The sequence below is a fragment of the Frieseomelitta varia genome, unplaced genomic scaffold (assembly GCF_011392965.1).
Source record: "Frieseomelitta varia isolate USP_RPSP 00005682 unplaced genomic scaffold, Fvar_1.2 scaffold_255, whole genome shotgun sequence".
Classification (NCBI taxonomy): Eukaryota; Metazoa; Arthropoda; class Insecta; order Hymenoptera; family Apidae; genus Frieseomelitta; species Frieseomelitta varia.
The window spans coordinates 290,708-314,653 of NW_025109985.1; the positions used below are offsets into that span (position 1 = coordinate 290,708).

Genomic DNA, 23,946 nt, shown 5'->3' on the forward strand with positions numbered 1-23,946 from the left:
TTCTGTTTCATGGCTTGAAACATAATTTGGAATTTTTGAAGTATAGATCTCGTTGTGGCAATAGTGAGAGAACGTGGCCTCAGTGTAAATATTGTTACTAGAGTCTATTCCATGTTGTTCTTGAACGTCATTTGTATTTTAATCGTATTAATTGTAAAATTGTATTAATAAAAAAGAAAAAAAAACAACGTGAAAATAAATTTTTGTGCTTGAAACGACATAAAAATATTATCCAATATTTCGTAATCTATAATGAATATTTTACATTTATTACTTTGAGGACTATAAATAATTCAAATAAAACGAAATGGCTACAGAAATGGGAAAGAAGCAGATTATACAGGCTGTTGTCCTTGCAGATGACTTTGTAATGAACTTGATGCCTGCAGAGACTATATTTCCAACAATATTAATGCCTCTAATAAATGTTCCACTATTGGATTATTTAGTGGAAACTCTAATTAAGTCGAGGGTGCAAGAATTATTTCTTTACTGTAGCAACCATGTAGACTTAATAAGAGCATATATAAAACAGAAGAAATGGCTTCATATATCAGTTTCTTTAATTGTATCAGATGCTTGCACTTCTCTTGGAGATGCTCTCAGAGATATTGATACAAAAGGTTCCATTCGTGGTAATTTTATACTTATTAGAGGAGACGCATTTATTAATGCCAATCTTACAAATCTTTTAATTAAACACTGCGCAAAGTTGAAAGAAGATAAAGGTGCAGCCATGACCATGGTATTAAGAAACATTGGCTCTATGAATGGATCTTCTTTAAGGCAGGAATCATGTTTGGTAGTTTCTGACAAAAGTAGTAGAAAGATTTTACATTATAATGTATTAAGAAAAGATTTAAATAAAGTAAAGTTGGAATTAGATTGGTTTTTGAACCATAATGAAATTGAAATTAATACCTGTTTCTTGGATAGTCATGTTTATTTATGTTCTCCTTCCGTGTTACCATTATTCTCTGACAATTTTGATTTCCAAGTAAGTGATATGATACAACTGAAGATCTGAAAGCAAGATATAAATAATGTAAAAAATAATAATTTTTCTATATTGTTAACAGACAATGGAAGATTTCATTCGAGGAGTGCTAATGAATGAAGAAATTTTAAATTCTCGAATATACTGGCAGCAATTAGATCCACAGGATTATAGTCTGCCGATTGTATCATGGAATGCATATCATTGTCTTAACCGAGATATCCTGAACAGACATACTTTTCCACTTACACCAAATGCTATTCCATTTTTAAAAGATTTTATTTACATGCCAAGAAGCACATATAAACATAGAAGTGCTACACTTGCTAAAGGTTGTATATTAGAGAAAGATAGTATATTATGCCAAAATAGTACACTTGGGAATAATACTTTAGTGGTAAAAGCAGTTATTGGAGATCATTGTTTAGTAGGCTCTAATGTAACAATTAAGAATTCTTACATTTTCTCGGATAATAAAATTGAAGATAACTGTACCATTATAAATAGCGTAATATTTTCAAATTGTTTCATTAAACAAAACACAAGAATAGATGGATGTATATTATGTCCCAAAACGATTATTTATACTCCAATGGAGTATACTGACTCTATCATAGAATCAAAAGATGACAAAATTTCTACAAAAACAATATCAGAAATTGATCCATGTAATGAATTTCATCTCTTTAAAAATTATGACATGCTGGAAAACGATAATAATGTACATACAAACACAGATACATCAAGTATTGATGAAGCTTCTGAATGTAATTTACCAGCTACAGATGATATAAGCATGTTTTTATCTGAAGTCATTGATAGTTTATTAAGAGGCTTCCAAGATCAACTTAAGTGTGAAAACTTAATTTTAGAAATAAATTCATCTAGATACGCATATAATGTTACTATGGATGAAGTAACATATAACGTTATTAAAGCCATATTAAGTTTACCTCTACATTATCTTTCAGAAGAGAAAGAAACTATAACTAGTATAGACTATCATAGAAATTTAAAGCGTGTGATAACATATTTTTATCCAATTATATTGAATTATGTTAAAACAGAAAATGCACAAAATGACTGTTTACATGCAATAGAAGAGGTTGCAAGTACAACTCCAGAATTGTTATCATGTTTGCAAGTTTTGTTGCATATGTTTTATGATAAAGATATATTATCAGAGGAAAAAATTTTAGAATGGTACAAATCTAACGATAAACACATAGAGTCATATGAGAAGAACAAAGTGAGAGTTGCAGTACAACCATTTATTAAATGGTTAGAGGAAGCTGAAGAAGATTCTAGTGAAAGTGGAAATGATTAATTGTACATTAACTTCTTCAATAATTTGAAAAAGGTATATTTAAAATTTTCCAGATATTTTTATTGTAAAAATAAATCTTTTTAATTCTTGTATAATGTAAATTTTTCTTACAAATCAACAAAATTAAGATAATAAGATTCCCCATATATAATATAATATCTTTATTTTTATATCACTTCTTTTGTGGAATAATACATTTTGAGCAATAATAACTGATCACGTGTAAATAAGTTATATCTTGCGGATTATTACATATACTGAATATATAGATTTTATTAAAACATATCGAACAACACACTAGTAAAAAGTAAAAATATAAATTATCATTCTATAGGCAAAATAGTATCGATTAAGTTATGCCAAGCTTGATGACGATGGTCTGGAAATTTGATTACGTCTATCCAATGTCGTAATCGTGCTCCTTTGCTATTACAACTTAACTCAAGTCCACCTAAATAAAAGTAAGAAAGACATTGCCATAATAAATATGCATAAATTTCATAATATAACATATAACAACGTAATTATTAAATTGAAAAAAATTAATGCATTACCAAGATAGTCATTACTTTTGCCAAAATCCTTGTCCCATACTGTAAGGCATAAGGTGAGTTTCATAAGGTCTGTTAATCGAATAGCGAAAGCAAACTCTTCGTTCCATTCTGGATTTAAAGTTTTCCATTTAATCGTTGTACTTTGTACATTACGACCTGTAGCTTTCTTCGATACTAGCTTTTTAGCAGTAATACGTGCGATTGAATAGTCGAAGACACGTTGTCGATGATTGTTTGCCATGTTCTCTATAAGGCACAGCTTGACAAATGGATCAGAAAATCCATTACTGTCCATAGGAAGAAGATTTCTAGCTCGATGAATTGTGACTGTCAATGCTCGTCGCCTTGTACAGTAACTTAGACTCACTTGAATCTGTCCTCGCCCATTGGAAAACACGCCCCAAACTGCTTCTTCGTTGTCCACCTATGCCAACGTCGAGCTCTTATATCTTAGTGTCTGCAATAATGTAAGTAAAGTCGACCGTCGCGAAAAATTTTAAACGCGAGAAATGATTTATATTTAGGAAGATCAGTAATTGAATATCAGTGATTCTTTACCGATTCTGAAATGTTAAATGAACAAAGGAAAATTAATAAAGTACAAATTAATAGTGCACGTCAAGAGAGCATTCGCGTTTAGAAGAATATTTTTGAATTTTCTTTCTTAAATTAATAATTAAAATAACAAAGCAACGCGTTCATATCATATAAAATTATTATTACTTAATATTAAAAAGGAATAAAAGAATTGAAGTACGTACTGGATAATGATCTTGTAGTGGAACATTATAATGTTTTATTTGACGTGGTTGTAATTCATGCAGAGGAAATTTCGCTTCTCCTAAGAAGTCTTGACCTGCCAGATCGTCTTGAAGAACCAAGATGTGCAATGCCTTGCCATTCCATATCTAAGATATTTTTTTTTTTATGTACGAACACTTTCCGTTTACTTTTAATTTTAAATTTTTAGAAAACTTATTTTTTTTCATACATCGGTGTCTGTTGTTCCATAAAAATTCAAAGTCTCGTTGAATTCCGGATCCCGCGTTTTGTGAACTGTCTTTGTTCGAAGTCGCTTCGTTGGTGAAACTGTGTCCACTGGTAATATGTTGAGTTTGCAGAAAGGATCGGCGAGGCCATGAATATCCATTGGCTGCAAGCCTCGTGCTCGTTCTACTTTGCAATGAAGACACTGAGCTGTTGGATCGTATCGCAAAGAGATTTCCAGAGTTCCATAATTTTGCTTCGTTTCTATTTTGAGAAATATAATTTGATTACTTGACTTTTATTAATATTAGGTACCTGCAAGCTTAATTAACTATTCTCATCCTATTAAACATCAGATTGTAAACTTACCAGATTCTGGCATCTGTTGTCGTACTAAATCAATTTGATTGTTACTGCAAAGACTTCCTTGTTCCGAGGAGGATCGACTTCCTTCCTGATCCATGCGTTTCTCATAGATCTGAGACTGTTCTAGAACTTGTTCCGTTGATATAACTGTCGTCGTTGATATTATTGGAACTGTTGCAAAACTCAACCTGCTACGTATTGACTGATATCAGCTAAACTTCCACTCTTTTATTAAGATGTGTTATAAATTATATCTATATTATTTTGTTATACACTATCTTTTGCAAAAATTAATTAATTTACTTCATTCTCACGTACTTAGGAGACCTAGGAGACCTAGGAGACCTAGGAGACTGATCACAGGAACTGATCTCTAATTTACGAGCAGCTTCGTTAATATTGTCAAGCTTCTTGTTCTTTTCATCGATAATTTCATCTTCGAACGACACGTGCTGTTCAATTTGAGAATCATTACTGTTCGCTCTTGGAGATATTCGTGAACGTGGACTTGTGGGAGACGGTGAAAGACGACTGCACTGAGAAGTAATAGACAGAGTAGATCTGTCTAATTGATCTAAACATTCCTCACGGCTGTTTAACGGCGAGAGTCGTTGCCCTCGTGATTTAGACGCACTACTAGTTGATTGAGCAGAATTTAACGATGACGAATGAGCTTTATTAGTAATACCATCTTGATTTTTTTGTAAGCTTGAGAATGAATTAGACTGTCCTCGAGCTAAAGCTAGGCGCCGTGTTGCTTCTTCATCGGAGGAAGAATCTTGGGGTTCTGTAGATTCGAGGGATTTATTACCTCCAATTGTCCAAGTGGATGTCTTGTGAATAGATCTCGACCATCCTCGTTCCTACAATTTTAAAAAAAGCTATTACATTTTTTTAACAAACTAATGTGATGCATATACAATTCTATTTACGCGCCTTTTTCTCTGGTAAAATGTATTTTGGCATCCCTCTGAGAAACCAAGCGCCACTTTTTTTCCACATTTCTCTAGTCTCCGCACAGATTCGACAAAGAAATTGTCTCTGGCCACTGTTAGACCTTCTAACGATTCGTTGCATAGCTGTTCTCTCTTCTGTTCTTTCTCTCGTTGTGGAAATATTCGAAAGTGATGAGCTTAATTCATTAGTCTCGATACCGCATTTCTGGCATACGTATTTTCGACAATCTTTACAAAGATTCGACGATGCGCCTAACACTGTGCCGAATTTTTCGCCGCAAAGGGCACAAGAGCACACGCATTGTGTGCTGTTGAAGCACTTGCTACCGCATCGTTTCTTTTCATTTAATCTTGTCGCAGTAACGATGCAGACATTGCGTTTCATATTCTCTAATCTTTCTACTAATCTGCCAATTCTTTCTTGTTCGGATAAATTTAAAGCTTCTGCTCTCTGGATGACCTAAAAACATAGCGTTTCGATTATTGTTAAATTCTCGAGTGAATTATTCTGTGCAACTTTTATTTAACTCTAAAAAGGAGTGGACTAATGAATGCAGATATTGAAATTTTACCTGTATAATTGTTTGTTGCTCCTCATCACTTAGTACAAATGACTGCGCACATCGATTTGTACCACTTGAGTAGGAGTTGGAATAAGTACTCCATTTCGAATCCAAAGAGCCAGTTTTTACAGACCAACCTGTCTGCAACCTAATTATTGATAGTATTTTATTAAAAATCTTACAAACAAGGTAATACATAAAAATTCAAATTATTGAAAATGCAAGCAACATTTGATTGTGACTTGATTACAAAATCAATTATCTACTACATCTAATTACCATACATTACACATAAATAAGAATAATAAACAATTCTGGAACTATCTTTGAGTATAGCATAGAAAATGACTTATTGTGTAAATTTAAAATATTATAAATATTTCGCTTTGAAAATTTTATACTTACTTCGCTCTCAATGATAAATGTCTATCATTTGGACAGACCCATCTGGTTCCTCCACTTATATCTTTTACTGTCATGTCCATTGTTCAATTTAATGGAATTTTGAAATCATTTAAAATATCACGAGCACTTTATAATATACATTAGTCTGTAAAAAATAGAAATATGTAATTAATAATAATGATTAAGGACATAAAATATATTGTTTATAAAAATTTAATAGTCGATCAATGCTCCTTATAAAGAAGATATTTTCTAAATTTACCGGTAAAAAAAAAAAAAAAAGATTATTCGAAATAAAGGAGTTTAAATCAATAAAGCTTTATAAGAATAACTTGTTATATTTATACATACTTATAATTGTGCGTACATATCGTAGAAATAAATCTACATTCCTATTTTAAATGGAATGTAGTACACGTCATATTGTAATAAAAATAAGCTTTCCTTTCAGCATGTTGGAATTCCTGACATCTGCGTTATTCATCTCCCAACATTTCTTTCACATTATCGAACAAGACAGTTTTTTTTACATCGTGTAACGCCAATCAAGGAATTCCAGCAAATAATGTAAAGCAAAAGAGTTGCTTTAAATTGAATTTATTAATCGTCTCTTTATTAGAAATATCCATATTACGAAATTAACATTTATATGCAATCGCCTAATGGCTGAAAGAAAATGCTTTAATATAAAATAACTGAAGAAGAGAACAATCTCGTAGATTTAAAGATTTAAGTCTCTTGAAAAATTGGCAATAAATTTTATAAAAATAGAAATTTATTAAGCTAGAAACCAAGTTATCCGATATTTTAAAATTAAATAAATTTATACGAGCAAAATGAAGATCCACTTTCGGTCGAATTAATCATTTAACAAAATATTGAAGAACGTGACTATCGTGCTGAAGAGTCAAGAGAGAAGGTAAAGTTTAAAAGAACAATTTCCGCTGAAAATAGATGTGCAACAAGTATCCGCTACACTTCCGTCCGTATATTATTTAAGTAACTAAAGGGAGACTATATTTGGACCTAAATCGATATTTCAATGGTTTGCACTTACAACAACGATTCCTACTTTCTTAATGCACCGCTACAATATGTTTAAGTTGCGAAAGAACGTCTTTTAAATGAAAGATAAAGAAAGCCAAGTGAAGCGATCAGAAAATTGAGAAAATTATTTAGAATATACAACGATTGAAAATTACAGAGAGAAAATGCATCTTTTTTTGATTCAACAAACTTTACCGAATTAAAGAAAATGAAAGGAGTCGAGCAGAACGATTGAACTGAAGGAAATTTTGAAAAGTTACTGTCGAAATAAGTATTTATATTAACATGTAACTAATTCTACGATACACATAATTACTAACGAGATATTATCTTAAACAAGTCGAAAATAAAATATATAATTACATTATATAAAAATATAAATGTATGAAATATAAATATATTAACAAAAAATTGTAAATTACATGACGCGTTGAAAAGAATAAGGTACAGCATAGTGTTATTGGTATCGTAGCGATATATTCACCGGAAAGAAAAGGAGAAACATCAAACGTATGTAGAACAAAAGAAAATGATACATGACGCGTGGCAATCGTATCGTAACTGAAAGAAAGAATGAGCGTGAAAGTCCTACGTTGAAGGGCGATCAATCGAAGCTCGTGACGCATGCCAACATTATTCGTAGGATTGCATTGATAGCGATTTCACTATTTCTCCACGCGTGAACAGCAAAAACGCATGAATACTTAACATCAATACAATAAACTACATACAACTCCAATTAATATTGTATTTAACATTATTCAACCGTTTAACGTAGAAAATTTTATTAGATGACTCAATTAAATTAAAAATGAGTTCCAATTTATAAATTTAAATCTATAGAGAAAGATATGAATATTTTAAATTATACAATTAAAATAAAAGTAAAAATTGCATTCACTTTCTCACGATTAAATTCATCAGCACAAGCTACACAATTTCAAAAGCACATAAGAAAAGAAACCAAATGTAACATCAAACATATGACATCCAATGTTATGAATGAATTTAACTAATTTGTCATTTTGCACATACATGAAATGAAATTTGGTGTTTTTTAAATTGCTAAGGATGTTTGAGATCGTGCGATGTTATACATATATGTGTACTAAAAGTACATAGATACGCTTAAACATGTAGCGTTTAATTTGAAAGTGAATGACCGCTGACATACCTTGGAACAGTTGGATGCTTTGTAAAGAATTTTAAATTTTACAATATAGAATGTTAATGTCTGTAATATCTCCCAGAATACTATTGTACGCACGAAGCACAGAGTTGAACTTGTCACGGTATCAGCTAGCCGACAAGTGGCTGTTATTATCGCTGAAACTGGCCTACAACTCCACTTCGCTTTCGATACAGGCGCAGAAGGGTGCGAGTCATGCGTGCGATTCACAGGGATGTACCTAAGAAATTCACTTATAGAGTGTTTCTATTGAATTAGCTGAATGTACAGAAAAGAAAACAGCAGGGACACTGTTCTTCTTCACCCTTTTCTCTTTATCCAATTATGTAGCTTGTCTAGTGTAACAATATTTATTTTATTTCATTTTACACCGTTCGCAAAAATTAGATATAATCGTATGTATGTGAAACTTACTATTTAATTTAACTCGATGAGAGTTATACTGGTCTGTACAAATTAGAATTGATTGTTATTGCAAAGCATACTGCTTTTTAAAAAGCAATATATTATTTCTAATCATCGTTGCAAAATAAGATAATAAAAGGTAAAACCTTTGAAAAGTTGTATACAGCAGCACGTCCTTAATACTTAATAAAAAATACATGAAGTTTATATATAGAATCCCTCATTCAGTATTTATTTCTCCACCATGACGCGTGCATATTTACGTGTAAATACATGCGTATAAATACATACTATCGTAATTGTATGTGTAATTGTCCTTTATATATGTTGTTGCATAGTAACAATTCTTTTTTTATATATGAAACAAAAACAATGTATAACACAAATGTAAACATATTTTAGATATTATATGCATTATTATTAAATACTTTTCATCTCTTATGTAGTACAATTTTTACATTTGATAAAAATAAAATTTTAAATTTTAGATTTAAATAGGAAATATTTTAAATCTGAATTTAAAATTATGAATAAGCAAAATAAACAATTGATAATTTTCGTAAATTGATTGATTAAACGTTAATAATTGTGAATGTAACCAGAGATAATGTATTATAATAAACACGTGTCCTTGTTCTACATTACAATTATTGACGTGTTACATTTCGTAGTTGCTGACCTTATCTTCAATTGGATGTCGAAAAGTTTAGTTTATAATTAAATTTATAGTAGAATTTAATAATTCTACTAATTAAAATAACAAAAAATTTCAGCCAAAATTTAATGATTACGTAAATTTTTAATGTAAATTTTAAATATAAATTTTATTTGTATTATATCTTTTTACAATAATTATTTTATTATTATTTAATTTTTATTTAAAATACAATATAAATAATAACAATTACTATTCAATTATCTTATATTTTAAATAAATATTAAATACCTAATAATATATATTACGAAAGATACCTTTCGACGTAATGTAATATTTCAAAAATGACTTCGACCATAATAAGAACAATAATCATCCATTCTAAACGAAGGTGATGACGATCACTTAAATGCGTTGCTAAAATTCCCACTAGTTCGACGCAATGATTTAATTTTTCGTTTATTACCTACAAAATAAAATTTAAAGGATATAAAGAATAATTTATTTTACATCAGTTTTTTTAACATTCTATTTCAGATTTATATTAAATAAACAAGTCAGTAATCTTTTTTTAACTTACTCTTGTGCGTTTTGCAATGTTAAAATACGAGCAAGTTTCTTGATAAAGACGTTCTAAATTTTCTCTTTCCCAATAGAAATCTGGAGTATCTAATAAATCTGAACTCAAATTAATTGAATGTCGCAAAGCAAATAATTTCCCTTGTTTCTTTAATACTTCATGTTGAGTCATTCTCAGCTTTTTACCAGCTTTCAAATCTTCAGTAACAAATTCTATGGAATCTATATAATGATCTAAAGATGCTTCCCATATACCTAACTTGACTGACTGTGCCATTGCATTTGAAAATGTGTATTTGTCTAACTTTGTTGCATTTAAATCCAAAATAATGTTACCATCCTTTATGTGATTTCTTTTTCTGCAAAATAATTGAAGCATAAAATATATTCTACATTTATAGAACTAAAATTATTGTAGAAATTATGAATTTTACCCATAATCTGCATAACCGTAACACATTAATTCGCTTTCAGATTTTACGACATATTCCGTATAACGATTTTGTTCGTATTTTTTTAAAAATTTTAATATATTATCACATTCAAATTCAGAAATATTCCACATCACTATAGTACCTTCTCGAAAAAAGAAAATTTCTCTGGGTTCATGATTTACTTCATATTTTGCCACAGCATGTATAACATCTGGTAAAGCTGTAAAAATAATCTCAGTAAAGTACAATCTAATAAACCCGAATACATATGTTTTTAAAAAAAGTATATTTCATAAAAGTTACAATATTTAAAATATCGATAAACTGAAGATTCAAAAATCTATTTGAAAAATTTTTTACATATAAAATGTTTCTCAAAATTTCATTTAGTTAACATTGTATAAATTAAAAACATTTTTCGGATAATACCTATTAATATATACTTTTTAATTTTATTGTGATTTTAAAAATTTTTTATAATTTTCATAAAAATTTATAATTTTATATTTATTTGAATACATATTTCATTATTTATATTTGTAATATTACAAATATTTATTACAAGTATTTATTTTAATAAAATGTAATAGCACTATTACACATAATTAAATGGAAGACCTTAAATACATTGGCCGTTAATACGCTCATTTTGAAAAAAAAAATTATATATATGTATATAAAGTAACAATATAAAATATATGCACTATATATGAAATACATCAAAATAAGAAAATATTAACTTCATATTTAACTATGAAAAAGAAATAGAAAATAATATTTTATAATATGGATTTATAAGAATACTTATTAAAAAATATGATCTATATGCTATATAAATTAATCGAATTTGGCTTTAACTAATAAAGTTCAAACTGATCAATATATCTTTATAACAAAATAAAATTTCATTTCATGTATAATATTATTCCATATTTTATTAAAAATATATTTTTCAATCTACTAGAAATGGACTATCACATGCACCCAACCCTGTTGCAACACCACCCTCATTAGCAGTAGCTAACTTTGTCCGTAACATATGACCACTTTGCTTATTAACATATATATCATTTCCATTTGCTATTATAATACCAAATATTCCTAATTCAGAAACTAATTCTTGGGGTTCTATACTGATACTATTATCAGGTCTAATCATATAATTCTTATGAATTGGTGGATGAATTTTATCCATAAGAATCCAAGCTACTCTGTCCTTCTTATTTTTTACAGATTCTAGAAAATGTTTTATATCTAATCCATATTTGTTATTGCAACCTCCTTCCCGTTGAGGTTTTAATACAAAACGATGTGGATCTGTAATTCCCATTTCTATGGCTGCATCTCCATGTTCATCAAAATCTAATGCATAAAGTTCTATACAAAATAACATAATATTTCAGTTGATATCTCAATGTCATATTTTACTAGTGGTAAAATAATTCACTTACCAGTGAATATTTCTTTGATCTCTGCACATGTTTTTTCATTTTTTAAAAATCTACTAATTACACCTGGCTTTGCAAGTGCCTGTTGAACTTTTTTAGTTCCTGCTAAATGATACTGTATAGTAGGACATTTAATTGCTAGTGATCTTTCGATTAATAATCTTACATCCCATTCTTTTTGTGTATGATATTGTCCAGGCTCATACCCAGATCTGTAGTAGACTACAGAAACAATATAATTGTCCACTATCAATTCTTTGTTAGAATCCAATTTGGCAGTAGCTGCTAATTGTGTTAAATTTCTTCGAATGACTCTGACATTTGGATTTTGTTTCCTAATTTCAAATTCATGGAAACGTTGATCACATATATTATATGTAACATCTTCAACAACAAATAAAATTACTGCTCTGCAAAGAATTAAGTATTAAATACATATTTAATTTTTTCAAGTTTTATAATATATCAACTTTAAAATTAACAAAAATATAATTGAAAACATACTGTTCATTTCCATATATCTTCCATGCTTTAATCATACTTGTACATATTATTTGCAACGCATTATTCTCTGGAAGATTTTTTATTTCTTTGTGATAACCAAGCTCTCTTAACACAAATTTATGTAATTCAGTTGAAGCAGGTCCTAACCAACCAAAGCCAGATGCAATTGTATTTATTTCAACTTGTTTCCAACAACAATAAGGCAAACATTTTTTAATCATATCTTTTTGTGAACAAGTTGTATCCAACATTAAGTCTGAACGTAATATACCAAGAGATACTTTCTGTGCAGATCCTCCTTCGCTGTTTATAATTTTACAAATTTCAAATAACTTCTCAGTAAAATTATCAACTTTAACTATTTCTTCTAAAGTTTCCTTTAAAAAATTGTAATCTTGAGCAACTCTGTGTATAAGTATATTTAATACTATTTGAATTTGACAAGCATTCTCAAACTCTTTTTTAGGAAATGGAGATGGCATCAAGATAAATGGGGCAAATTGTAAAACATTTTTATTCAATTTCTGTTTTGACCTCATACATACTCCATGCATAAGTGCCCAATCTTTTGCTTTTTCTATCAACTCTTCAGTTTCTTTTTTAGAAGGTAAACTAAGCATTGTATTCATAGTTCCTTAATGTGGATGTTTAGATAAAACCTTTCAAACCACAGATTTTATATAAATTTAGATAATAATATCTATCTAATTATATAAATTTTAAATTTAAATTTATCTTATTTGTTGTATTTTATATTAACAATATATTTATATTTTTCAAAGAGATAAGTTATTATACAAAGTCTAGCAAAGATAAAAGTAACGTTTCGCGATAATACGATTGTATTATCTTGGCTATCTTTTTCAATTAATCGTATCTGATGTCGAAAGTAAGTAAAATTCTAATAGCCAAGTTTTTTTTTATTATATCATGCATTACATCATGTGACATAGATACTTTTAATAAACTCTAACATTTTAGTGTTTCATTAAATGAACATTCAAGTAAATTATAAGACATATTTATACATATATAGAGTAGAAAAAATCTCGAACTAGAATTTTTATTTAACTATGAAACAATTTGAACATAATAAACAATAATATAAATAATTACTTTTGATTAATTTAATTTGTATTAAATTAGATTTAGTACTGAAATGAATAATTAAATTGGGTATCTTATATAGATGAAAAATAACAAGTAATCAATATTTTGATGAAAACTTATTAACAATTAATCAATATTTTGATGAAAACTTATTATGATATCATCTACAAATGAATAACTTATCATCCTAGCAAAAGTTGATTAATGTAAGTTTATAATTTATTACTTTATCTATTACTTGCTCTAACTCTACTCTACTTCTAATTTCTTATAACACAATATAGTTGTGTTTATAGATAAATACTTTCAGACTTTAACAGTCGACCTTTAAAGGTATGTTTTGCAGGTACAATTAGATAAAAAATGTTATATATGTAAAAGTTTACAACTTTTGTATAAGTTTAATAGCTCAACTTTGAGATAGCCTTTCATATTTATTTTCAATCCCTTATTATAAATGAATATACTAATTCTAATATACTTACAGCTAGTTGATGTATTTATGCTGCTAGGCATATATAGCTTTTGCTCAGTGAGACCTTGTACTAAAGCTTCCAAATTATATTCTTCTGAAGTAGCTAATGCCTTTACACTGTATGCCTGTCAAAGAACAAAAATTTTAATTTAAAACTATAAATTTTGGTATTCTATAAATATATAGAATATAATACATTCTATTAATATATAATATATTCTAATTATACGAAATTATTACATCATCTTACACTTTGATTTAATGCAAATTTAAATTAAGTGAAGTGACATAAACTTTTGTAAAAAATGAAACTTCGTTCTACTTTTGGATATTAGATTTCATGGTACTATAACAATTGAAATATTTTATATTTTAACTACAATTACTTACAGCATTTGTTTCATTAGTAGCAATAGGTTTCCTTTTCTTGAATCTTTTTTTTATTTGAGTAATAGAAAAATCATCTGTACTCTTGGTTGGGAGTACTTTTAAATTAGATTTAACTTTTTCAAACTGAATTTTACTAGTGTATAATAAATTGTTATGATATAATTGTGCACTGGATTTTGTCATAAGTATACGTGTTGTTAACGGGCGATTAGATGTTGTGAAAATAGTATGTATTTTGCTACAAATATCAAAATTAATGTTGCTCCTATACATTAATATAATACATCTTTGCATCATACAATTCATTTTACAAACTATTATGTGTAACAACCTTGTTTTTTAGTTGACTAAAATAAAATACGAAATATTTTGTCAAACTTTTTCTATATTTTGATCAAGTATGTCTTATTTTTATTGAAAGAATTATTATAAAAAAATATTCATAAGATTATAAAAACGTGTAATATACGGACACGTGGGTACAGATGCATACACACACACACACGCACATACACACACATATATATATATATATATATATATATATATATATATATATATATATATATATATATGCATCTGCATAGGGTGTTCCAGTAATCATAAAACAATTTAGAAGAGATTAAATTTTTTCATACTGAAAATAAGTAAAACAAACGTTATATATAAATGGAAATAATTTTATTATAATTAATGTGAATGTCACGAAATGAAAGTGTATGGAATACTAGTTCATAGTCTACGTTCATTTCATTAAAATTGCCATGAGAATGCACCTTTTTTATAGATGCGTATCTAAACAGAATACATGATCCTCGTGTCGTAATGTAGAAAAAAGCTACCAAAATGTCAAGAAGACAACACCATGTATTTTCGATCCAGTGTCACAGAATTTGAACTAAAAATTGTATTAAGAACAAATTAAATTTCAAAAAAGCATGGAACTTATGCGAAATCTTGTTACTTGTAAATTAAAATGTTATCTTCTCAAAGCACCGAAAAAATTTTGTTTGTATCATGTAAGACACATCAGGTAATCTAAGCTTCCTAACAAATTAAATATGTACATTGATTGAATAAACATTGTTCTAATTCAAGCTATGCAGAAATGAAGTCTTCTATCAAATTAATAAGCATAGTGTCTTTAACGTTATACATATGTAACAAAGATTTCATATATAAAAAAAAAATAATATATAAAACGCACTAAACATTGTAGTAAATAATTAATAGTAGATTGAAATATAAATGAGTATTTATTTATTTTTAAAATATTTAGATGTTATTTAAAAATAAAAAATACCAATTTTTATTACTAGATTGCAAATTTCTATGCATTTATATGAAATTTAAGACAGATCCATAAAGTAGATATCTAGTGTTTGTTATAAAATTTTTAACAAAATATTTAAGCTCTGTATTTCTGTCCATAAAAGTTGTGTCCATAAAAAATATATATTTGTATAAAAATTTATTCATGTTATAAAAATGTATTATTTATTAATTATACTATGGTAACTTCTTATTGCAGATTGGCTGAAGTAGGAAAATTAGAAACACCAAAATTACAAGGAAAGTATGAAACTGGTCAATTAATTCTACACAGAGTATTTGGTTACAGAGGTGTGATATTGTTTCCTTGGACAGCAAGAGTTTATGACAGAGATATTCCAAATAAAAGAGAAAGGTATATTTATCTTATAGTTACAAAATAAAATGTAAATTACTCAGAAATTTCATTTAATTTTAGTGACACAAATGATCACTATAATAGCGTGGGAAAAGAAGTGAAAGGTAGAACTCATACTTTTTACCAGGTATTAATTGACCAAAGAGATTATCCTTTTATAGTAAGTATCAAAATTAAATATCCGATGGATATTTTAATCTAAATAATTATGTTTAAGTCAAGTTCTGCTATATGAAAGAAAATTTAAAATTTTGTCAATTCTATCTTCATATTGAGTTATTAGGTGTTTCTTATTGTATTCCTTAAATACATACGTAAAAGAAAAATATTATAAATCATCTTATATGTTTATATATATAGCGTGCTCAGACAGAAGCTGTAACATTTTTGAGTAACCATGAAAGCAGTCATAGCTTATACACAGTCCCAGGATTGGATTATGTTGCTCATGAAGATGTTTTACCTTATACCACAAATGAGAAAACTGCATTGCAACATGAACTATTTGACAAATTTCTAACATATAATCCAAGTCAAGATCCATGTTTTGTTGCACAAGAAACTCTAAGAGCATGGCAAAAGAAGAATCATCCATGGTTAGAATTATCAGATGTACATAAAGAAACTACTGAAAATGTTCGTGTTACTGTTATTCCGTTTTATATGGGTTATAGAGGAAATCAAACTACAGCTGCACATTGGGTAAATAGAACATATTTTTTGTGAATCACAATTCAGTCTAGCATAAAGTAAATAATTCTATTGTAATTAAATAAAATAGTGGCGCTATTGCATTCGATTGGAAAATTTGGGCGATTTGAGTGTACAGTTACGTGAAAGACATTGGAGAATATTTAGCCTTTCTGGTACGTTGGAAACTGTACGTGGACGAGGTGTTGTTGGTCAAGAACCTGTCTTGTCAAAAATGTTACCTGCTTTTCAATATAGTAGTCATGTGAGTTTACAAGCTGCGAGTGGTCACATGTGGTATGTATTTCATTCAGATTTTATTTTCAGCTTGTGTCATAATATTATTGATTACAAATTAAATATTATATTTTGCTAAATCTATTGTAATATTTTAGGGGTACATTCAGAATGGAAAGGGAAGATGGATATGCATTTGACTGTAGGATTCCACCATTTTCTTTGGAATCTAAAATAGAGAAACCACCTACGAATACGAACATTGATTCCTAACATTGTGCAGAAAGTGATGGATAAATAACACTAAAAATTGATGAACAATATAAACTTGATAATATGTGTGATCATTACTTGTATATTAGAATTTAAGCTGTGTAGTAGATTTTGGTACATAGTAAATTTATAACAAATGAAATTTTCGTATTATTTCATCATGTTATTTTAAGTATAATAAGATATCTTACAGATATACAAATAAAATATAAATAAAATACTATAAATGTATCTGTTCTTTATCTTGTAATTAGTTTAAAAATAAACAAATATATGGCCCTTAAAATAATTTGAAACTTATCCATAACATTAATAATTTCCTGTAATAAAATTTATAATTTGTATATATAGTTGCACAATACATTTCAAAATGTATATGGATATAAAATTATGTAAAAAGTCACTAAATTTTTCAGTGCTAATTAATAATATTTTCATTCAAATTAAAAATGATCCCTAGTCTATAATTTATATAAAAATTATAATAAAAATATTAAAATTACATATTATTAATGATTCAAAATAATTGTAAATAATTAAGAAATTTAAATATTTTTCTTATTAAATTATAAATATAAGTAGATCAAAAATCATATTATTACTAAAAAATAACTTATTACTAAATTATCACATTATATGAAAGAAATTTAAATATATCTTTAGAAATATTTCCAGAGGTTTGATATTTATCCTTTTGCTGATATAAATATTTGCTTTTTGATTGGTTTTTGATATAATTTTTTAAGGTGAATTCTAAAGATAATTTTTGCTTAAATATCTTTATTAACACTAAAGCACATAAATTATCACGAAATGCAGATGATATTACTTCTATCTATCAAACATTCGGTTTTATCTATAAAATGAATGAAATATATGTAACAAAAACGTGATGCATATTCGTGATTTCTAAACTTCACATAGTACTTGGTGGAAACTCTTGAATCCATTGCAGTTAAAGCAAGAAGAATTCATACATCACGATGGTTGCCTGTAAGTTGCGTTTTTATTTACATTTATATATTTAATTCATATTCTTTCTCATAAAAATAATATTTGTGCAATATGCTTACAAAAAAATTGGACATTTTATTACAGCAATTCTTAAATTTTATGAAAATATGTTCTGTTTAGCCACTCCCCGTTCTTATTAACTTTCGTTATATTGATGTTATGTTGCTGTTAATAAAATATGTATTTTCCAAAAAGCTTAATTAGTTTTAATTAGTTTGCGACAACACTCTAATTGTTCAGTTTAAGGAGTAATTATATTTTTTTTTTTCTCAGAAATAAAATTGTTTGGAATACTTGATATTTAAGTTAAACATATGTATCTACAACGAAATATTTTCGCGAACGTATTTTGAAAATATTTTAAATTTAATTTATTGACGTGATAAATTTAATTTATTGATTGTGATATTAATTTTATAATTTTTGACATGTATTTTTTTTTACGTGTTTAAAGTAGTATTAGCATATTAATATATTTAATACATTTAATGAAAAGTATTTACACGAGTGCCAACTAAATAATTAATTTGATTTTTTAATTTTGAAAATTACATTACTCTTATAAAGATTTATGTTGCACTTTAGTATAAAACGAATCAACAGTAGTTAATTTTTTTGGATTAAAAATGATCTTATTAATTAATTAATGTATTTGTATTTTTATGATCTTATAATTAATTAATGTATTTGTATCTTTACTTTACTGCAAAGACTGAAAGTTATTTCAATTTTAAGTAGCAGGTGTTCTAACCACGGAAGTTTTGGATCAACTACGTGCAAAATTCTTTGAAGATAATCGCAACATTTTGGCACAAAATGTATGCACAAGAATCAATCCATTGGAAGCTTGTGTTTCGCGAAAAGTTTTGCAAGAAACACAGCATGTGTTTACTCATAAAATTGCAACAGAGGGAAAACCTATAACAAATCAAAAGAATTCTGGCAGATGTTGGGTATTTTCTGCTTTAAATGTTATAAGAAGTGCCTTTATGAAGCAATACAATTTGGATGAGTTTGAGTTCAGTCCAGCTTATTTGTTCTTCTGGGATAAAGTTAATATTACATGTCTTGTAATATATATATGATTTTTATTTCATTTTTTATTTATTAATATTTTTTCTCATTATACAGGTTGAAAGATGCAATTATTTCTTACATAATATAGTAAAAACCGCCAAACAAAATGAACCTGTAGATGGTCGATTAGTGTCATTTTTATTACATGATCCTATTTGTGATGGAGGACAATGGGACATGTTTGTTAATCTCATAAATAGACATGGTCTTATTCCTAAAATCTGTTTCCCAGAATCATATAATTGCGAATCTAGTTCACGCATGAATACTCTTTTAAAAAGTAAATTGAGAGAATATTCCAAAGTTTTGAGAGATTTAGTATCCAATGGGGCAACAGACGAAGAATTAGAAGCTCGGATTCTAGAACAAATGGTCGTGATCTACCGAATAATCGGTATTTGTTTAGGCATACCATCGAAAACAATTACTTGGGAGTATTATGATAAGTCAAAGAATTATAATTGTATTGGACCTATAACACCAGTAGAATTTTATGAGAAACATGTGAAACCCTATTATAATGTAGATGATAAAGTATGCTTAGTAACAGATCCTAGGCCATCTAATCCATATGGAAAACTTTACACCGTAGACTGTTTAGGAAATGTTTTGGGAGGAAGACCTACGCTGTATAATAATCAACCACCCGAGTTATTAATGAAATTATGCGCAGAAAGTATAAAGCAAAATGAACCAGTGTGGTTCGGATGTGACGTGAATAAACGATTAATAGCTAAACAAGGAATACAAGACATGAGAGCATACGATTTCGAATTAATGTTTGGAACTGATATTCAAATTAATCTTACGAAAGCAGACAGATTACTTTATGGAGATTCTATGATGGTTCATGCAATGACATTTACAGCTGTTTCGATTGATGTATGTTAAGAAACTCTTACAAGTATATCTGATATCATGTATAATATATTGAATTATTATTAATTTTTCAGAATGATGGTAAAATTAAACAGTTTCGGGTAGAGAATTCTTGGGGAGATGATCAAGGACAGAAAGGATATTTATTACTAACAGCAGATTGGTTTTCCGAATTTGTTTTTGAAACAGTTGTTGACAAAAAATTAGTACCTGCAGACGTTTTGAATGTATTTAAACAAGAAGCTATTATTCTACCCGCATGGGATCCTATGGGTACACTTGCTCACTGATAATAATGTAAGCTTAAACTTACTTCAAGATGAAATATTTTAGTTAACGAAAGTGTATATATAACAAAAGATTAAATATCAAATAAAGTTTAAGCACATTGGTACAGCAAAGTACAATAAATTAAGACTTTAACACTTTTATAGTTCATTAAAAATGATTAAGAAATAATTTTAGAAAATTAAAATACGATATTTCAATTATTTAACACCTATTCAGGTGCAAAATAATATATATTGCTATAATTTTAAAATATTAAAACTGTATATTTAACATAGTTCCTAAAATTTAAAATGATTACATATATAATTTTGTTTTTAATTTATAGTTTAGAAACATTTACTTACAATTATTTTTCTTTTTTCTTTTTTTTTATTATATTTTAAATATTACATAGACATTATAAATTATGCGTGATTTAAATATACAAAGAAACCAAATGAAATTAGAGATATGTTTTAAATAGATATGCATTTCATTCGCATAATACTTCACAGGAAAGTTTCTGAATGATGTAGTATTTGAGTTCACATTTATAGATTATATCTCTATTTTAGATGGTTACAAATTGAAAAAAAAACTTAATAATTGTATAAAGATTAATAAAAATGTTGAAAATATATACGTTTAGTTATTATTTTTAACAGATGTCTTTTATTAACATTTATAATAATTACAAAAAATACATCTTTGGAAATGATATTTTGTACACATTATTTATTTCTAAACATAAATATCAAATTTAATTAGCCTAATTTTAAATTATATTCAAAAATTTTATATGTAATTAATGTTAGACAGTTTTATGCCGTTTCTTTTGTATTCTATAACAATATTTAAGTTTTGCCCATATACCTTGACACATATTTTGCAAACGAATATCATTCTGGTTAATAGAAAATTTATAAATACACCTTACCATTCTTTTTGGTTTGTTTAGCTGGCCTTGTTGAATTAAACTCAAAGCAGTGTACAATTTACAACGAGCAATTAAAAAGGGATCTCTGACACGAAGTGCTAATTCAAATTGCTTTATAGAAATTTTTCCAGCCATCTCAGCCTGTGTAGAAAAAGAACATTTAAATGCAGATGACACATTATAATATAAATCATTCAAACATGATATCTAATAATCTTGAAAATATATTAGAAATTTATGAATGAAATAAATAAAGTTTACACAGTGTTGAAATTCTTCTCCTAAAGCAGAAAATGCTCCACCCAAAGTAGACAACCAAGACATAGTATGATCAACTTCTCTTCTTTCTATTGCCATTTGAGTTATCCTTTCATTCCTAAAATTAAAAAAATCATGTTGTAGTATAGATTTAGAATACTAAAAAAATTGTTATTAAATAAGCAGTTAAAATCTTGCCATTTGTAATCTAAGAATTGTCTTTTTGGCGTTTGTAATCTTATTAAGATAACTGATGAATTTATTCTGTTCAACAATCTGTATGCTAAATATTGTAACAATTTTGTAAGTGCAGCTTTTCGATATGTTTGTGAATTAGTTAATGTCACAATATATGCTGATACAACATAGGCATTCAGTCCTTTTTTGTTTAACCAAATTTTGTTCATTTGTATCCCATTACTTTCACTGACATTGTTCGTGTCAACATTTATCTGACACATATTTTTAGTTTTTCTTATTTCTTGCTCATATTTAATCACAGAATAAGACGTAACAATAACGCTATCGAAAATTGTGGTGCCTTTATATATAATTAATTTTACAGAATTATCCATGTTTCTAATTCAGCAAAATAAATGATCATTTAAAAATATATAAGAATGTTGTTTCGTTGTATGTTGGACCATTATCACGTTAGAATATAAATAATATATATTAAGAGTTTTCATCACATATACTGTTTCGATTAACTTTCATAAATATCAGCTATAAACTTTATATCTGTAAAGTTAACGAACGTATCTAATCTGTAAAAGAATTTGTGCTATTTTATACTTTCAAGTAAAAATTCTTCCGTTTTTATAACATTTCGAAAGAAACATTTTTTATGACATGTTTTTTACGTAAGCTTTTCAATTGACAATTTGAGGTTAGAAATGTAGTAGATTCCACATACGCGTGGTGAAGATAAGAAGATGGTAGGGATGATAAATGATAACATATCATGTAAGTTATTTAATTTATCTTAATAACTTAGTACTTGAGCGACTTATTTAATTTTATAATATGTATTGCATAATAATTGGAAAATATGAATTTCTATTAAATTGCATACTAAATATATGCATATATTAATTTTCAATAATTTTTTAAATTATTATATTTTTGGGCAGAAAAAATAATTATAAAATAATTTTTATTGAATTTTTAGGCAGAAAAAATAATTTTACTTCTGTTTAAATATAACTCTGTCAAAATTTGAATGTTTGGTTCAAAATTTAAATAAAATTGATAAAATGATAAAAGATAGAAAATTTCATACAGAATAAAAGACGATTTACGGAATTTATTATATTGAAGATAAATCTTCGCCAATAAAGATTTTTTTCACTTAAACACTTAATTATTTTGAATAAAGCATTCTTATTGGTCATTTAATACTGTATGTGTCAACATAACAACAAAATGTGCATATGTAATATTATACAAAATATAAATGAATCATAAAATCATTATCGAAATAATATACTTTTATCTATTGCACGATTAACATTAGTACAAAAAATTTTGATAATTATATTTATAAATAAAAATATATTTCGATTGGTAACTATTAGTGCTGTTACATAAATTGCATCATATGATTCATAAGTTTTCTACGACAAATTTATGTTTAAAAATTTTAATTAAAATAAAAAATACAGAGCACAGTGTAAATATTTTTTGATTACGTTTTTTTTTATTTCGTATATTTTTATATACGTCCACAATTCCCAAATATGTTTATTCGGCAATTTATAATTTTAAAATATATTTTCATGCATTTTCATTGTTCCAAGGTGTAATAAATAATTAAAATTATAAAAATATTACTTAATTATGTACATTTGCTTGCGATATTTGTGAACAAGAAAGTACCGACCAAATATTTGTTAGTTTTTAAGTATACTCTGCAAATAATCCATACTTAAAACTAACTAACTATTTACGTAACATACGACTTTAATGAACGTTATGTTATTGCGAATATTTTAACAGAACTGAAATTCAAAAATCAACGTCAAACATTATTTAATATATTGGTAATAATTTAAGCAAACGGTCGTTGGAAGAGACGTCGGAATAAATCAAATAAAATAATGTTGAATGTTCGGGGTAATGGAAAGCATGTTTTGCGCCACTGTGCGCATAGCACGACGGCGCAGTTATTGGCATTTCCCAAAATTTTGTCGACCAGTCACACCAAGCAGTACGAACACACCTCTACGAC

General features: G+C 27.4%; 6 protein-coding genes across 14 annotated transcripts; 3 read left to right on the forward strand and 3 right to left on the reverse strand.

Annotated features, from left to right (window-relative positions):
* The first annotated feature begins 61 nt into the window (after positions 1-61).
* LOC122528690 (translation initiation factor eIF-2B subunit epsilon) lies at positions 62-2,789 on the forward strand. Its single transcript, XM_043654071.1, has 3 exons — positions 62-997; positions 1,080-2,357; positions 2,659-2,789. The coding sequence occupies exons 1-2, from the start codon at positions 308-310 to the stop codon at positions 2,322-2,324; spliced, it is 1,935 nt and encodes a 644-aa protein (XP_043510006.1). The 5' UTR covers positions 62-307; the 3' UTR covers positions 2,325-2,357; positions 2,659-2,789.
* Positions 2,471-9,175, reverse strand: LOC122528688 (rabphilin-3A-like). 4 transcript variants are annotated; one of them, XM_043654066.1, is made up of 11 exons: positions 8,377-9,174; positions 6,507-6,821; positions 6,156-6,300; positions 5,760-5,898; positions 5,168-5,647; positions 4,550-5,094; positions 4,235-4,422; positions 3,870-4,132; positions 3,640-3,786; positions 2,879-3,302; positions 2,471-2,775 (listed from the first exon to the last, which is right to left on the reverse strand). In XM_043654066.1, exons 3-11 carry the CDS (start codon positions 6,233-6,235, stop codon positions 2,648-2,650), a joined length of 2,394 nt encoding a protein of 797 aa, XP_043510001.1. In that variant the 5' UTR covers positions 6,236-6,300; positions 6,507-6,821; positions 8,377-9,174; the 3' UTR covers positions 2,471-2,647. The 4 variants fall into 4 exon arrangements, with proteins under 4 accessions (XP_043510001.1, XP_043510004.1, XP_043510000.1 ...); XM_043654069.1 differs by lacking the exon at positions 6,507-6,821 and having other exon boundaries at positions 4,235-4,419; positions 8,377-9,175; XM_043654065.1 differs by lacking the exon at positions 6,507-6,821.
* Positions 9,176-9,709: 534 nt separating this feature from the next.
* Positions 9,710-14,126, reverse strand: LOC122528691 (glutathione synthetase-like). Of its 4 annotated transcripts, none has more exons than XM_043654074.1 (7): positions 14,012-14,126; positions 12,417-13,075; positions 11,916-12,322; positions 11,743-11,826; positions 10,465-10,684; positions 10,032-10,389; positions 9,710-9,917 (listed from the first exon to the last, which is right to left on the reverse strand). In XM_043654074.1, the coding sequence occupies exons 2-7, from the start codon at positions 13,043-13,045 to the stop codon at positions 9,756-9,758; spliced, it is 1,860 nt and encodes a 619-aa protein (XP_043510009.1). In that variant the 5' UTR covers positions 13,046-13,075; positions 14,012-14,126; the 3' UTR covers positions 9,710-9,755. The 4 variants fall into 4 exon arrangements, with proteins under 4 accessions (XP_043510009.1, XP_043510007.1, XP_043510010.1 ...); XM_043654072.1 differs by having other exon boundaries at positions 11,743-11,841; XM_043654075.1 differs by having other exon boundaries at positions 11,449-11,841.
* Positions 14,127-15,108: 982 nt separating this feature from the next.
* On the forward strand, positions 15,109-17,423 carry LOC122528694 (polymerase delta-interacting protein 2). The gene is made up of 6 exons (XM_043654078.1): positions 15,109-15,424; positions 15,923-16,078; positions 16,142-16,241; positions 16,442-16,783; positions 16,863-17,068; positions 17,167-17,423. The coding sequence occupies exons 1-6, from the start codon at positions 15,330-15,332 to the stop codon at positions 17,279-17,281; spliced, it is 1,014 nt and encodes a 337-aa protein (XP_043510013.1). The 5' UTR covers positions 15,109-15,329; the 3' UTR covers positions 17,282-17,423.
* A 674-nt stretch (positions 17,424-18,097) lies between these two features.
* Positions 18,098-21,659, forward strand: LOC122528699 (bleomycin hydrolase). 3 transcript variants are annotated; one of them, XM_043654087.1, is made up of 5 exons: positions 18,098-18,274; positions 19,031-19,347; positions 19,427-20,254; positions 20,326-20,548; positions 21,480-21,659. In XM_043654087.1, exons 1-4 carry the CDS (start codon positions 18,265-18,267, stop codon positions 20,539-20,541), a joined length of 1,371 nt encoding a protein of 456 aa, XP_043510022.1. In that variant the 5' UTR covers positions 18,098-18,264; the 3' UTR covers positions 20,542-20,548; positions 21,480-21,659. The 3 variants fall into 3 exon arrangements, with proteins under 3 accessions (XP_043510022.1, XP_043510021.1, XP_043510023.1); XM_043654086.1 differs by lacking the exon at positions 21,480-21,659 and having other exon boundaries at positions 18,099-18,274; positions 20,326-20,639; XM_043654088.1 differs by lacking the exon at positions 21,480-21,659 and having other exon boundaries at positions 18,099-18,274; positions 19,034-19,347; positions 20,326-20,639.
* LOC122528701 (uncharacterized protein F58A4.6) lies at positions 21,185-22,712 on the reverse strand. Its single transcript, XM_043654089.1, has 3 exons — positions 21,915-22,712; positions 21,720-21,834; positions 21,185-21,599 (listed from the first exon to the last, which is right to left on the reverse strand). Exons 1-3 carry the CDS (start codon positions 22,289-22,291, stop codon positions 21,333-21,335), a joined length of 759 nt encoding a protein of 252 aa, XP_043510024.1. The 5' UTR covers positions 22,292-22,712; the 3' UTR covers positions 21,185-21,332.
* Between the last annotated feature and the right edge of the window lie 1,234 nt (positions 22,713-23,946).

Bases quoted from the DNA above. Each gene is read 5' to 3' on its own strand.
- LOC122528690 (XM_043654071.1), top strand. From the start codon at position 308: ATGGCTACAGAAATGGGAAAGAAGCAGATTATACAGGCTGTTGTCCTT. The intron at 998-1,079 runs GTAAGTGATATG...TATTGTTAACAG, and splicing joins CTGACAATTTTGATTTCCAA to ACAATGGAAGATTTCATTCG.
- LOC122528688 (XM_043654065.1), bottom strand. From the start codon at position 6,235: ATGGACATGACAGTAAAAGATATAAGTGGAGGAACCAGATGGGTCTGT. The intron at 5,095-5,167 runs GCGCGTAAATAG...TTAAAATTGTAG, and splicing joins ACATTTTACCAGAGAAAAAG to GAACGAGGATGGTCGAGATC. The intron at 2,776-2,878 runs GTAATGCATTAA...ACTTTTATTTAG, and splicing joins CAAAAGTAATGACTATCTTG to GTGGACTTGAGTTAAGTTGT.
- LOC122528691 (XM_043654075.1), bottom strand. From the start codon at position 13,045: ATGAATACAATGCTTAGTTTACCTTCTAAAAAAGAAACTGAAGAGTTG. The intron at 12,323-12,416 runs GTATGTTTTCAA...AATTCTTTGCAG, and splicing joins AAGATATATGGAAATGAACA to AGCAGTAATTTTATTTGTTG. The intron at 9,918-10,031 runs GTAAGTTAAAAA...TTTATTTTGTAG, and splicing joins ACATTGCAAAACGCACAAGA to GTAATAAACGAAAAATTAAA.
- LOC122528694 (XM_043654078.1), top strand. From the start codon at position 15,330: ATGGAACTTATGCGAAATCTTGTTACTTGTAAATTAAAATGTTATCTT. The intron at 16,079-16,141 runs GTATATTTATCT...ATTTAATTTTAG, and splicing joins ATTCCAAATAAAAGAGAAAG to TGACACAAATGATCACTATA. The intron at 16,242-16,441 runs GTAAGTATCAAA...TTATATATATAG, and splicing joins AAAGAGATTATCCTTTTATA to CGTGCTCAGACAGAAGCTGT.
- LOC122528699 (XM_043654087.1), top strand. The intron at 19,348-19,426 runs GTTAATATTACA...CTCATTATACAG, and splicing joins ATTTGTTCTTCTGGGATAAA to GTTGAAAGATGCAATTATTT. The intron at 20,255-20,325 runs GTATGTTAAGAA...TTAATTTTTCAG, and splicing joins TTACAGCTGTTTCGATTGAT to AATGATGGTAAAATTAAACA.
- LOC122528701 (XM_043654089.1), bottom strand. From the start codon at position 22,291: ATGGATAATTCTGTAAAATTAATTATATATAAAGGCACCACAATTTTC. The intron at 21,835-21,914 runs GCAAGATTTTAA...TTTTAATTTTAG, and splicing joins CAATTCTTAGATTACAAATG to GAATGAAAGGATAACTCAAA. The intron at 21,600-21,719 runs GTAAACTTTATT...TTTTCTACACAG, and splicing joins GAGAAGAATTTCAACACTGT to GCTGAGATGGCTGGAAAAAT.